Genomic DNA, 19,660 nt, shown 5'->3' on the forward strand with positions numbered 1-19,660 from the left:
AACAAGGAGGTCTATGAAGGTTTAACAGGACTCACTCACCCTGGTAGTTTGATTAATGAGCTAAGTGAGACAATGTTGGTGGCACAGCTTAGTGAAGGTTTTAAAAATGGGTGCATCCTTTCAGGACATATCTGTGTTCCAGTCCCCAAGAAGTAAACCTGTATCAACATGTTTACATAAAACTCACACACTCACTAAATACATTTTATACTGTAAACAAATCTAATTAAAGTTATAATTTCACTTCCTAAATCTGACTTACAAGTATCAATAAGTGAACATAAACAATTATTTTCAATAACTAAAGTAGTCAAAACTTGAATTATTAAGGTGACTGACTTTCCTTCAGCGTGTCGTAGATGGTCTCCAATTCCTAAAGAGGAATTGTTGATGAAGATACTCCATAAAACAGCACATAGTAAAACATGTTTTTGTGAAAGTTCCTTTTGGCCCAGGCAACAAAATGACCACCAAAAAATATTTTGCATGATCACAAAAACATACCATGAATGTTTTTGCAGTGATTTTGGAATTAGATTTTTTGAATTTTAGGAACCAATTGGGTATTTCCTGTGTTTTTATTGTTTGTTTTGCTACACACTTTTAACACAACACACGGAAGAACACAAATAATGTAATTGTGTCAACAGTGTCAGTTCAAAACTATTTCTATTCCCTCTTGATCTTATTTACTTATTTACCCAACAGATGTCCAGCAGCCCCCTCACATTAAAGAGGAAGAGGAGAATCCACAGCCCCCCCACATTAAAGAGGAAGAGGAGGAAGTGTGGATGAGTCAGGAGGGAGAGTGTCTTCTAGGGCAGGAGGAGGCTGATGTCAGCAAGTTTCCACTGACTGTTGTCTCTGTGAATACTGAAGAGCATGAAGACAAACCACCTGAGTCCTCACAGCTTCATCACAGTCCAAGTAAGCACAACATTTTATTCTCAGGGCATTCAATCCATCACAACTGGACTCTTCACTTTCTCTTACAAGACCTTTGTCCTCTCATCCAAGTAGGCTTCATCACTTCATGCTCATACACTTCAAGTCTTAAATCTAATCATTGGAATTTAGAGGGGAACTGCACTTTTTTGAGGAATTTTTCTATCGTTCACAATCATTATAAAAGACATGATGGTGGATATATAAAAAAAAATAAATCCCATTCTAACTAGGGCTGGGCGATATGGCCTTTTATTAATATCTCAATATTTTTAGTCCACATCACGATACAGCATATATATGTGGATATTTTGCCTTAGCCTTGAATGAACACTTGATGCATATAATCACAGCAGTATGATGATTCTATGTGTCTACATTCAAACATTCTTCTTCATACTGCATTCATATATGCTACTTTTAAACTTTCATGCAGAGAGGGAAACCACAACTAAGTCAAATTAGCAAAAGTGTATTTATTAAACAGTTATTAAGCAGTGGCACAAACATTCATGTCATTTCCAAAGCAAAAAGTGCAAGATTGTCAGAGACATTTTAAAACAAGCTATGAGTGCACTTTTGTGCATGATGTCACTAAGATGACATAGCAAAACAACACTATATTAAAGTGCACCTGTTGTACAGAACACCACTACAATAGTTTAAAACAAATAAAGTGCACTTTTCTGCATGATGTCACACAAGATATATCAATAACTGTCAAATAAAAATGTGCTGCATAATAGGAAATCAAATAGTGTATGTCCTTCGCTATGTGGTAGGTTCCTGCGGACGTTATCTCCTTCTGTTGTTGACCAGTTTTTTCATATGGGGTTGATGTGGAAATGGTTGCTTGGGCATTTTGTGGGTGTGGCACCAAACTGAGATGTTGACATGCAGAGTTTCAAGCACTCCTCATTCTCTAGCGGGTGACTTTTCAAATGATGCTACACATTAGCAGTGCTGCAACTTTTTGTAGCAACGCTTTTGCCGCATACTTGACATATTACGGTTGTCTTTTCAACATCTTCCCTTTTGAAACCAAACCACCGCCAGACAATGGACTCTGTGCTGCTTTTCTTGGGAATTAATTATTCCTTCATTTGTTACCAGACTAGCACCTTCTTTCTCTCGTATTACCACTCGCACCACCCCGTTAGCACCACAGCTAACGTTATAATGCCGCTACCTGTCTGCTCTGCGAGGGCGTATGACGTTGCACACGCGACAGTATGTGACGTATGTGAGAAGGTGCGCTTGTTTTATGTCTCTGTGAGAAGGACAGACAAGGAGTGAGAAGAGGATGTAGTGTAATGCCCGCGGCTAAAAGCAACTGAGTGAGAATCTATACTCCAATACTGACAATATAGTCATTTTCTATATCGCACAGAGACAAACCCACAATATATGGAGTATATTACATATATCACCCAGCCCTAATTCTAACTCATAAATGTAAATAAAAGTCCACTTGCAATGGAGCCAATGGGAGGTCCTCTCTAATCATCCAAAAAACGCCAACCAAGTATTGAGTTGAGTTGAGATGAGTATGACTTTATTTGGAACATGCAAGCATACAACATGATACATCACACATGCATGTATACAACATGATACATCACACATGCATGCATACAACATGATACATCACACATGCATGCATACAACATGATACATCACACATGCATGCATACAACATGATACATCACACATGCATGCATACAACATGATACATCACACATGCATGCATACAACATGATACATCACACATGCATGCATACAACATGATACATCACACATGCATGTATACAACATGATACATCACACATGCATGCATACAACATGATAGATCACACATGCACGCATACAACATGATACATCACACATGCATGTATACAACATGATACATCACACATGCATGCATACAACATGATACATCACACATGCACGCATACAACATGATACATCACACATGCATGTATACAACATGATACATCACACATGCATGCATACAACATGATACATCGCACATGCATGCATACAACATGATACATCGCACATGCATGCATACAACATGATACATCACACATGCATGCATACTACATGATACATCACACATGCATGTATACAACATGATACATCACACATGCATGTATACAACATGATACATCACACATACAACATGATACATCACACATGCATGCATACAACATGATACATCACACATGCAAGTATACAACATGATACATCACACATGCAAGCATACAACATTAAACATCACACATGCATGCATACAACATGATACATCACACATGCAAGTATACAACATGATACATCACACATGCAAGCATACAACATGATACATCCCACATGCATGAATACAACATATACATCACACATACAACATGATACATCACACATGCATGCATACAACATGATACATCACACATGCATGTATACAACATGATACATCACACATACAACATGATACATCACACATGCATGTATACAACTTGATACATCACACATGCATGCATACCACATGATACATCACACATACATGCATACAACATGATACTTCACGCATACAACATGATACTTCACACATACAACATGATACATCACACATGCATGCATACAACATGATACATCACACATGCAAGTATACAACATGATACATCACACATGCATGTATACAACTTGATACATCACACATGCATGCATACCACATGATACATCACACATGCATGCATACAACATGATACATCACACATGCAAGTATACAACATGATACATCACACATGCAAGCATACAACATGATACATCCCACATGCATGAATACAACATATACATCACACATACAACATGATACATCACACATGCATGCATACAACATGATACATCACACATACAACATGATACATCACACATGCATGCATACAACATGATACATCACACATACAACATGATACATCACACATGCATGCATACAACATGATACATCACACATACAACATGATACATCACACATGCATGCATACAACATGATACATCACACATACAACATGATACATCACACATGCATGTATACAACTTGATACATCACACATGCATGCATACCACATGATACATCACACATACATGCATACAACATGATACATCACACATGCATGCATACAACATGATACATCACACATGCATTCATACAACATGATACATCACACATGCATTCATACAACATGATACATCACACATACAACATGATACATCACACATGCATGTATACAACTTGATACATCACACATGCATGCATACCACATGATACATCACACATACATGCATACAACATGATACTTCACGCATACAACATGATACTTCACACATACAACATGATACATCACACATGCATGCATACAACATGATACATCACACATGCTTGCATACAACTAGATACATCACACATGCATGCATACAACATGATACATCACACATGCATGCATACAACATGATACATCACACATGCATGCATACAACATGATACATCACACATGCATGTATACAACATGATACATCACACATGCATGCATACAACATGATGCATCACACATACAGCATGCATACAACATGATACATCACACATATAACATGATACATCACACATGCATGTATACAACATTATACATCACACATGCATGCATACAACATGATACATCACACATACATGCATACAACATGATACATCACACATACAACATGATACATCACACATGCATGCATACAACATGATACATCACACATGCTTGCATACAACATGATACATCACACATGCATGCATACAACATGATACATCACACATGCATGCATACAACATGATACATCACACATGCATGCATACAACATGATACATCACACATGCATGTATACAACATGATACATCACACATGCATGCATACAACATGATACATCACACATACAACATGATACATCACACATGCATGCATACAACATGATACATCACACATGCATGCATACAACATGATATCATGTTGTATGCATGCATGTGTGATGTATCATGTTGTATACATGCATGTGTGATGTATCATGATGCATGCATGCATACAACATGATACATCACACATGCACGCATACAACATGATACATCACACATACATGCATACAACATGATACATCACACATGCACGCATACAACATGATACATCACACATACACGCATACAACATGATACATCACACATGCACGCATACAACATGATACATCACACATGCACGCATACAACATGATACATCACACATGCACGCATACAACATGATACATCACACATGCACGCATACAACATGATACATCACACATACAACATGAAACATCACACATGCACGCATACAACATGATACATCACACATGCACGCATACAACATGATACATCACACATACAACATGAAACATCACACATGCACGCATACAACATGATACATCACACATGCACGCATACAACATGATACATCACACATGCACGCATACAACATGATACATCACACATACAACATGATACATCACACATGCATGCATTCAACATGATACATCACACATGCATTCATACAACATGATACATCACACATACAACATGATACATCACACATGCATGTATACAACTTGATACATCACACATGCATGCATACCACATGATACATCACACATGCATGCATACAACATGATACATCACACATGCAAGCATACAACATGATACATCACACATGCAAGCATACAACATGATACATCACACATGCATTCATACAACATGATACATCACACATACAACATGATACATCACACATGCATGTATACAACTTGATACATCACACATGCATGCATACCACATGATACATCACACATACATGCATACAACATGATACTTCACGCATACAACATGACACTTCACACATACAACATGATACATCACACATGCATGCATACAACATGATACATCACACATGCTTGCATACAACTAGATACATCACACATGCATGCATACAACATGATACACCACACATGCATGCATACAACATGATACATCACACATGCATGCATACAACATGATACATCACACATGCATGTATACAACATGATACATCACACATGCATGCATACAACATGATACATCACACATACAGCATGCATACAACATGATACATCACACATACAACATGATACATCACACATGCATGCATACAACATGATACATCATACATGCATGTATACAACATGATACATCACACATACAACATGATACATCACACATGCATGTATACAACTTGATACATCACACATGCATGCATACCACATGATACATCACACATACATGCATACAACATGATACTTCACGCATACAACATGATACTTCACACACACAACATGATACATCACACATGCATGCATACAACATGATACATCACACATGCAAGTATACAACATGATACATCACACACATGCAAGCATACAACATGATACATCCCACATGCACGCATACAACATGATACATCACACATACAACATGATACATCACACATGCATGCATACAACATGATACATCACACATGCATTCATACAACATGATACATCACACATACAACATGATACATCACACATGCATGTATACAACTTGATACATCACACATGCATGCATACCACATGATACATCACACATACATGCATACAACATGATACTTCACGCATACAACATGATACTTCACACATACAACATGATACATCACACATGCATGCATACAACATGATACATCACACATGCTTGCATACAACTAGATACATCACACATGCATGCATACAACATGATACATCACACATGCATGCATACAACATGATACATCACACATGCATGCATACAACATGATACATCACACATGCATGTATACAACATGATACATCACACATGCATGCATACAACATGATACATCACACATACAGCATGCATACAACATGATACATCACACATACATGCATACAACATGATACATCACACATACAACATGATACATCACACATGCATGCATACAACATGATACATCACACATGCTTGCATACAACATGATACATCACACATGCATGCATACAACATACACATCACACATACAACATGATACATCACACATGCATGCATACAACATGATACATCACACATGCATTCATACAACATGATACATCACACATACAACATGATACATCACACATGCATGTATACAACTTGATACATCACACATGCATGCATACCACATGATACATCACACATACATGCATACAACATGATACTTCACGCATACAACATGATACTTCACACATACAACATGATACATCACACATGCATGCATACAACATGATACATCACACATGCATTCATACAACATGATACATCACACATACAACATGATACATCACACATGCATGCATACCACATGATACATCACACATACATGCATACAACATGATACTTCACGCATACAACATGATACTTCACACATACAACATGATACATCACACATGCATGCATACAACATGATACATCACACATGCTTGCATACAACTAGATACATCACACATGCATGCATACAACATGATACATCACACATGCATGCATACAACATGATACATCACACATGCATGCATACAACATGATACATCACACATGCATGTATACAACATGATACATCACACATGCATGCATACAACATGATACATCACACATACAGCATGCATACAACATAATACATCACACATACATGCATACAACATGATACATCACACATACAACATGATACATCACACATGCATGCATACAACATGATACATCACACATGCTTGCATACAACATGATACATCACACATGCATGCATACAACATGATACATCACACATGCATGCATACAACATGATACATCACACAGGCATGCATACAACATGATACATCACACATGCATGTATACAACATGATACATCACACATGCATGCATACAACATGATACATCACACATGCATGTATACAACATGATACATCACACATGCATGCATACAACATGATACATCACACATACAGCATGCATACAACATAATACATCACACATACATGCATACAACATGATACATCACACATACAACATGATACATCACACATGCATGCATACAACATGATACATCACACATGCTTGCATACAACATGATACATCACACATGCATGCATACAACATGATACATCACACATGCATGTATACAACATGATACATCACACATGCATGCATACAACATGATACATCACACATACAACTTGATACATCACACATGCATGCATACAACATGATATCATGTTGTATGCATGCATGTGTGATGTATCATGTTTTATCCATGCATGTGTGATGTATCATGTTGTATACATGCATGTGTGATGTATCATGTTGTATGCATGCATGTGTGATGTATCATGCATGCATGCATACAACATGATACATCACACATGCACGCATACAACATGATACATCACACATACATGCATACAACATGATACATCACACATGCACGCATACAACATGATACATCACACATGCACGCATACAACATGATACATCACACATGCACGCATACAACATGATACATCACACATGCACGCATACAACATGATACATCACACATGCACGCATACAACATGATACATCACACATACATGCATACAACATGATACATCACACATACAGCATGCATACAACATGATACATCACACATACAACATGATACATCACACATGCATGCATACAACATGATACATCACACATGCATGCATACAACATGATACATCACACATGCATGTATACAACATGATACATCACACATACAACATGATACATCACACATGCATGTATACAACTTGATACATCACACATGCATGCATACCACATGATACATCACACATACATGCATACAACATGATACTTCACGCATACAACATGATACTTCACACATACAACATGATACATCACACATGCATGCATACAACATGATACATCACACATGCAAGTATACAACATGATACATCACACATGCAAGCATACAACATGATACATCCCACATGCATGAATACAACATATACATCACACATACAACATGATACATCACACATGCATGCATACAACATGATACATTACACATGCATTCATACAACATGATACATCACACATGCATGTATACAACTTGATACATCACACATGCATGCATACCACATGATACATCACACATACATGCATACAACATGATACTTCACACATACAACATGATACATCACACATGCATGCATACAACATGATACATCACACATGCTTGCATACAACTAGATACATCACACATGCATGCATACAACATGATATATCACACATGCATGCATACAACATGATACATCACACATGCATGCATACAACATGATACATCACACATGCATGTATACAACATGATACATCACACATGCATGCATACAACATGATACATCACACATACAGCATGCATACAACATGATACATCACACATACAACATGATACATCACACATGCATGTATACAACATTATACATCACACATGCATGCATACAACATGATACATCACACATACATGCATACAACATGATACATCACACATACAACATGATACATCACACATGCATGCATACAACATGATACATCACACATGCTTGCATACAACATGATACATCACACATGCATGCATACAACATGATACATCACACATGCATGCATACAACATGAAACATCACACATGCATGCATACAACATGATACATCACACATGCATGTATACAACATGATACATCACACATGCATGCATACAACATGATACATCACACATACAACATGATACATCACACATGCATGCATACAACATGATACATCACACATACAACATGATACATCACACATGCATGCATACAACATGATATCATGTTGTATGCGTGCATGTGTGATGTATCATGTTTTATGCATGCATGTGTGATGTATCATGTTGTATACATGCATGTGTGATGTATCATGTTGTATGCATGCATGTGTGATGTATCATGCATGCATGCATACAACATGATACATCACACATGCACGCATACAACATGATACATCACACATACATGCATACAACATGATACATCACACATGCACGCATACAACATGATACATCACACATGCACGCATACAACATGATACATCACACATGCACGCATACAACATGATACATCACACATGCACGCATACAACATGATACATCACACATGCACGCATACAACATGATACATCACACATGCACGCATACAACATGATACATCACACATACAACATGAAACATCACACATGCACGCATACAACATGATACATCACACATGCACGCATACAACATGATACATCACACATGCATGCATACAACATGATACATCACACATACAACATGATACATCACACATGCATGCATACAACATGATACATCACACATGCATTCATACAACATGATACATCACACATACAACATGATACATCACACATGCATGTATACACCTTGATACATCACACATGCATGCATACCACATGATACATCACACATGCATGCATACAACATGATACATCACACATGCAAGTATACAACATGATACATCACACATGCAAGCATACAACATGATACATCCCACATGCATGAATACAACATATACATCACACATACAACATGATACATCACACATGCATGCATACAACATGATACATCACACATGCATTCATACAACATGATACATCACACATACAACATGATACATCACACATGCATGTATACAACTTGATACATCACACATGCATGCATACCACATGATACATCACACATACATGCATACAACATGATACTTCACGCATACAACATGATACTTCACACATACAACATGATACATCACACATGCATGCATACAACATGATACATCACACATGCATGCATACAACATGATACATCACACATGCATGCATACAACATGATACATCACACATGCTTGCATACAATTAGATACATCACACATGCATGCATACAACATGATACACCACACATGCATGCATACAACATGATACATCACACATGCATGCATACAACATGATACATCACACATGCATGTATACAACATGATACATCACACATGCATGCATACAACATGATACATCACACATACAGCATGCATACAACATGATACATCACACATACAACATGATACATCACACATGCATGCATACAACATGATACATCACACATGCATGTATACAACATGATACATCACACATACAACATGATACATCACACATGCATGTATACAACTTGATACATCACACATGCATGCATACCACATGATACATCACACATACATGCATACAACATGATACTTCACGCATACAACATGATACTTCACACATACAACATGATACATCACACATGCATGCATACAACATGATACATCACACATGCAAGTATACAACATGATACATCACACATGCAAGCATACAACATGATACATCCCACATGCATGAATACAACATATACATCACACATACAACATGATACATCACACATGCATGCATACAACATGATACATCACACATGCATTCATACAACATGATACATCACACATACAACATGATACTTCACACATACAACATGATACATCACACATGCATGCATACAACATGATACATCACACATGCAAGTATACAACATGATACATCACACATACAACATGATACATCACACATGCATGCATACAACATGATACATCACACATGCATGTATACAACATGATACATCACACATACAACATGATACATCACACATGCATGCATACAACATGATACATCACACATGCATGTATACAACATGATACATCACACATACAACATGATACATCACACATGCATGTATACAACTTGATACATCACACATGCATGCATACCACATGATACATCACACATACATGCATACAACATGATACTTCACGCATACAACATGATACTTCACACATACAACATGATACATCACACATGCATGCATACAACATGATACATCACACATGCAAGTATACAACATGATACATCACACATGCAAGCATACAACATGATACATCCCACATGCATGAATACAACATAGACATCACACATACAACATGATACATCACACATGCATGCATACAACATGATACATCACACATGCATTCATACAACATGATACATCACACATACAACATGATACTTCACACATACAACATGATACATCACACATGCATGCATACAACATGATACATCACACATGCAAGTATACAACATGATACATCACACATGCAAGCATACAACATGATACATCCCACATGCATGAATACAACATATACATCACACATACAACATGATACATCACACATGCATGCATACAACATGATACATCACACATGCATTCATACAACATGATACATCACACATACAACATGATACATCACACATGCATGTATACAACTTGATACATCACACATGCATGCATACCACATGATACATCACACATACATGCATACAACATGATACTTCACGCATACAACATGATACTTCACACATACAACATGATACATCACACATGCATGCATACAACATGATACATCACACATGCTTGCATACAACTAGATACATCACACATGCATGCATACAACATGATACATCACACATGCATGCATACAACATGATACATCACACATGCATGCATACAACATGATACATCACACATGCATGTATACAACATGATACATCACACATGCATGCATACAACATGATACATCACACATACAGCATGCATACAACATGATACATCACACATACAACATGATACATCACACATGCATGTATACAACATTATACATCACACATGCATGCATACAACATGATACATCACACATACATGCATACAACATGATACATCACACATACAACATGATACATCACACATGCATGCATACAACATGATACATCACACATGCTCGCATACAACATGATACATCACACATGCATGCATACAACATGATACATCACACATGCATGCATACAACATGATACATCACACATGCATGCATACAACATGATACATCACACATGCATGTATACAACATGATACATCACACATGCATGCATACAACATGATACATCACACATACAACATGATACATCACACATGCATGCATACAACATGATACATCACACATACAACATGATACATCACACATGCATGCATACAACATGATATCATGTTGTATGCATGCATGTGTGATGTATCATGTTTTATGCATGCATGTGTGATGTATCATGTTGTATACATGCATGTGTGATGTATCATGTTGTATGCATGCATGTGTGATGTATCATGCATGCATGCATACAACATGATACATCACACATGCACGCATACAACATGATACATCACACATACATGCATACAACATGATACATCACACATGCACGCATACAACATGATACATCACACATGCACGCATACAACATGATACATCACACATGCACGCATACAACATGATACATCACACATGCACGCATACAACATGATACATCACACATGCACGCATACAACATGATACATCACACATGCACGCATACAACATGATACATCACACATGCACGCATACAACATGATACATCACACATACAACATGAAACATCACACATGCACGCATACAACATGATACATCACACATGCACGCATACAACATGATACATCACACATGCACGCATACAACATGATACATCACACATACAACATGATACATCACACATGCATGCATACAACATGATACATCACACATGCATTCATACAACATGATACATCACACATACAACATGATACATCACACATGCATGTATACAACTTGATACATCACACATGCATGCATACCACATGATACATCACACATGCATGCATACAACATGATACATCACACATGCAAGTATACAACATGATACATCACACATGCAAGCATACAACATGATACATCACACATACATGAATACAACATATACATCACACATACAACATGATACATCACACATGCATGCATACAACATGATACATCACACATGCACGCATACAACATGATACATCACACATGCACGCATACAACATGATACATCACACATACAACATGATACATCACACATGCATGCATACAACATGATACATCACACATGCATTCATACAACATGATACATCACACATACAACATGATACATCACACATGCATGTATACAACTTGATACATCACACATGCATGCATACCACATGATACATCACACATGCATGCATACAACATGATACATCACACATGCAAGTATACAACATGATACATCACACATGCAAGCATACAACATGATACATCCCACATGCATGAATACAACATATACATCACACATACAACATGATACATCACACATGCATGCATACAACATGATACATCACACATGCATTCATACAACATGATACATCACACATACAACATGATACATCACACATGCATGTATACAACTTGATACATCACACATGCATGCATACCACATGATACATCACACATACATGCATACAACATGATACTTCACGCATACAACATGATACTTCGCACATACAACATGATACATCACACATTCATGTATACAACATTATACATCACACATGCTTGCATACAACTAGATACATCACACATGCATGCATACAACATGATACACCACACATGCATGCATACAACATGATACATCACACATGCATGCATACAACATGATACATCACACATGCATGTATACAACATGATACATCACACATGCATGCATACAACATGATACATCACACATACAGCATGCATACAACATGATACATCACACATACAACATGATACATCACACATGCATGCATACAACATGATACATCACACATGCATGTATACAACATGATACATCACACATACAACATGATACATCACACATGCATGTATACAACTTGATACATCACACATGCATGCATACCACATGATACATCACACATACATGCATACAACATGATACTTCACGCATACAACATGATACTTCACACATACAACATGATACATCAAACATGCATGCATACAACATGATACATCACACATGCAAGTATACAACATGATACATCACACATGCAAGCATACAACATGATACATCCCACATGCATGAATACAACATATACATCACACATACAACATGATACATCACACATGCATGCATACAACATGATACATCACACATGCATTCATACAACATGATACATCACACATACAACATGATACATCACACATGCATGTATACAACTTGATACATCACACATGCATGCATACCACATGATACATCACACATACATGCATACAACATGATACTTCACGCATACAACATGATACTTCACACATACAACATGATACATCACACATGCATGCATACAACATGATACATCACACATGGATGCATACAACATGATACATCACACATGCTTGCATACAACTAGATACATCACACATGCATTTATACAACATGATACATCACACATGCATGCATACAACATGATACATCACACATGCATGCATACAACATGATACATCACACATGCATGTATACAACATGATACATCACACATGCATGCATACAACATGATACATCACACATACAGCATGCATACAACATGATACATCACACATACAACATGATACATCACACATGCATGTATACAACATTATACATCACACATGCATGCATACAACATGATACATCACACATACATGCATACAACATGATACATCACACATACAACATGATACATCACACATGCAAGAATAGAACATGATACATCACACATGCATGTATACAACATGATACATCACACATGCATGCATACAACATGATACATCACACATGCTTGCATACAACATGATACATCACACATGCATGCATACAACATGATACATCACACATGCATGCATACAACATGATACATCACACATGCATGCATACAACATGATACATCACACATGCATGTATACAACATGATACATCACACATGCATGCATACAACATGATACATCACACATACAACATGATACATCACACATGCATGCATACAACATGATACATCACACATACAACATGATACATCACACATGCATGCATACAACATGATATCATGTTGTATGCATGCATGTGTGATGTATCATGTTTTATGCATGCATGTGTGATGTATCATGTTGTATACATGCATGTGTGATGTATCATGTTGTATGCATGCATGTGTGATGTATCATGCATGCATGCATACAACATGATACATCACACATGCACGCATACAACATGATACATCACACATACATGCATACAACATGATACATCACACATGCACGCATACAACATGATACATCACACATGCACGCATACAACATGATACATCACACATGCACGCATACAACATGATACATCACACATGCACGCATACAACATGATACATCACACATGCACGCATACAACATGATACATCACACATGCACGCATACAACATGATACATCACACATACAACATGAAACATCACACATGCACGCATACAACATGATACATCACACATGCACGCATACAACATGATACATCACACATGCACGCATACAACATGATACATCACACATACAACATGATACATCACACATGCATGCATACAACATGATACATCACACATGCATTCATACAACATGATACATGCAAGTATACAACATGATACATCACACATGCATGTATACAACTTGATACATCACACATGCATGCATACCACATGATACATCACACATGCATGCATACAACATGATACATCACACATGCAAGTATACAACATGATACATCACACATGCAAGCATACAACATGATACATCCCACATGCATGAATACAACATATACATCACACATACAACATGATACATCACACATGCATGCATACAACATGATACATCACACATGCATTCATACAACATGATACATCACACATACAACATGATACATCACACATGCATGTATACAACTTGATACATCACACATGCATGCATACCACATGATACATCACACATACATGCATACAACATGATACTTCACGCATACAACATGATACTTCACACATACAACATGATACATCACACATGCATGCATACAACATGATACATCACACATGCTTGCATACAACTAGATACATCACACATGCATGCATACAACATGATACACCACACATGCATGCATACAACATGATACATCACACATGCATGCATACAACATGATACATCACACATGCATGTATACAACATGATACATCACACATGCATGCATACAACATGATACATCACACATACAGCATGCATACAACATGATGCATCACACATGCATGCATACAACATGATACATCACACATGCATGTATACAACATGATACATCACACATACAACATGATACATCACACATGCATGTATACAACTTGATACATCACACATGCATGCATACCACATGATACATCACACATACATGCATACAACATGATACTTCACGCATACAACATGATACTTCACACATACAACATGATACATCACACATGCATGCATACAACATGATACATCACACATGCAAGTATACAACATGATACATCACACATGCAAGCATACAACATGATACATCCCACATGCATGAATACAACATATACATCACACATACAACATGATACATCACACATGCATGCATACAACATGATACATCACACATGCATTCATACAACATGATACATCACACATACAACATGATACATCACACATGCATGTATACAACTTGATACATCACACATGCATGCATACCACATGATACATCACACATACATGCATACAACATGATACTTCACGCATACAACATGATACTTCACACATACAACATGATACATCACACATGCATGCATACAACATGATACATCACACATGCTTGCATACAACTAGATACATCACACATGCATGCATACAACATGATACATCACACATGCATGCATACAACATGATACATCACACATGCATGCATACAACATGATACATCACACATGCATGTATACAACATGATACATCACACATGCATGCATACAACATGATACATCACACATACAGCATGAATACAACATGATACATCACACATACAACATGATACATCACACATGCATGTATACAACATTATACATCACACATGCATGCATACAACATGATACATCACACATACATGCATACAACATGATACATCACACATACAACATGATACATCACACATGCATGCATACAACATGATACATCACACATGCTTGCATACAACATGATACATCACACATGCATGCATACAACATGATACATCACACATGCATGCATACAACATGATACATCACACATGCATGCATACAACATGATACATCACACATGCATGTATACAACATGATACATCACACATGCATGCATACAACATGATACATCACACATACAACATGATACATCACACATGCATGCATACAACATGATACATCACACATACAACATGATATCATGTTGTATGCATGCATGTGTGATGTATCATGTTTTATGCATGCATGTGTGATGTATCATGTTGTATACATGCATGTGTGATGTATCATGTTGTATGCACGCATACAACATGATACATCACACATGCATGCATACAACATGATACATCACACATGCATGCATACAACATGATACATCACACATGCATGTATACAACATGATACATCACACATGCATGCATACAACATGATACATCACACATACAGCATGAATACAACATGATACATCACACATACAACATGATACATCACACATGCATGTATACAACATTATACATCACACATGCATGCATACAACATGATACATCACACATACATGCATACAACATGATACATCACACATACAACATGATACATCACACATGCATGCATACAACATGATACATCACACATGCTTGCATACAACATGATACATCACACATGCATGCATACAACATGATACATCACACATGCATGCATACAACATGATACATCACACATGCATGCATACAACATGATACATCACACATGCATGTATACAACATGATACATCACACATGCATGCATACAACATGATACATCACACATACAACATGATACATCACACATGCATGCATACAACATGATACATCACACATACAACATGATATCATGTTGTATGCATGCATGTGTGATGTATCATGTTTTATGCATGCATGTGTGATGTATCATGTTGTATACATGCATGTGTGATGTATCATGTTGTATGCACGCATACAACATGATACATCACACATGCACGCATACAACATGATACATCACACATGCACGCATACAACACTATACATCACACATGCACGCATACAACATGATACATCACACATGCACGCATACAACATGATACAACATGATACATCACACATGCACGCATACAACATGATACATCACACATGCACGCATACAACATGATACAT

The 19,660-nt window shown here is 37.0% G+C and overlaps 1 protein-coding gene across 1 annotated transcript in view; it reads left to right on the forward strand.

The window, feature by feature from the left end:
- The first annotated feature begins 685 nt into the window (after nt 1-685).
- LOC133547874 (gastrula zinc finger protein XlCGF57.1-like) overlaps nt 686-19,660 on the forward strand; it is a 28,962-nt gene continuing 9,987 nt past the window's right edge. The window contains exon 1 of the mRNA XM_061893349.1: nt 686-927. Coding sequence (XP_061749333.1) covers nt 792-927 — 136 coding nt within the window. The 5' untranslated portion in view covers nt 686-791. The remainder of the gene's footprint in view (nt 928-19,660) is intronic.

Source organism: Nerophis ophidion, unplaced genomic scaffold (assembly GCF_033978795.1).
Source record: "Nerophis ophidion isolate RoL-2023_Sa unplaced genomic scaffold, RoL_Noph_v1.0 HiC_scaffold_220, whole genome shotgun sequence".
NCBI lineage: Eukaryota > Metazoa > Chordata > Actinopteri > Syngnathiformes > Syngnathidae > Nerophis > Nerophis ophidion.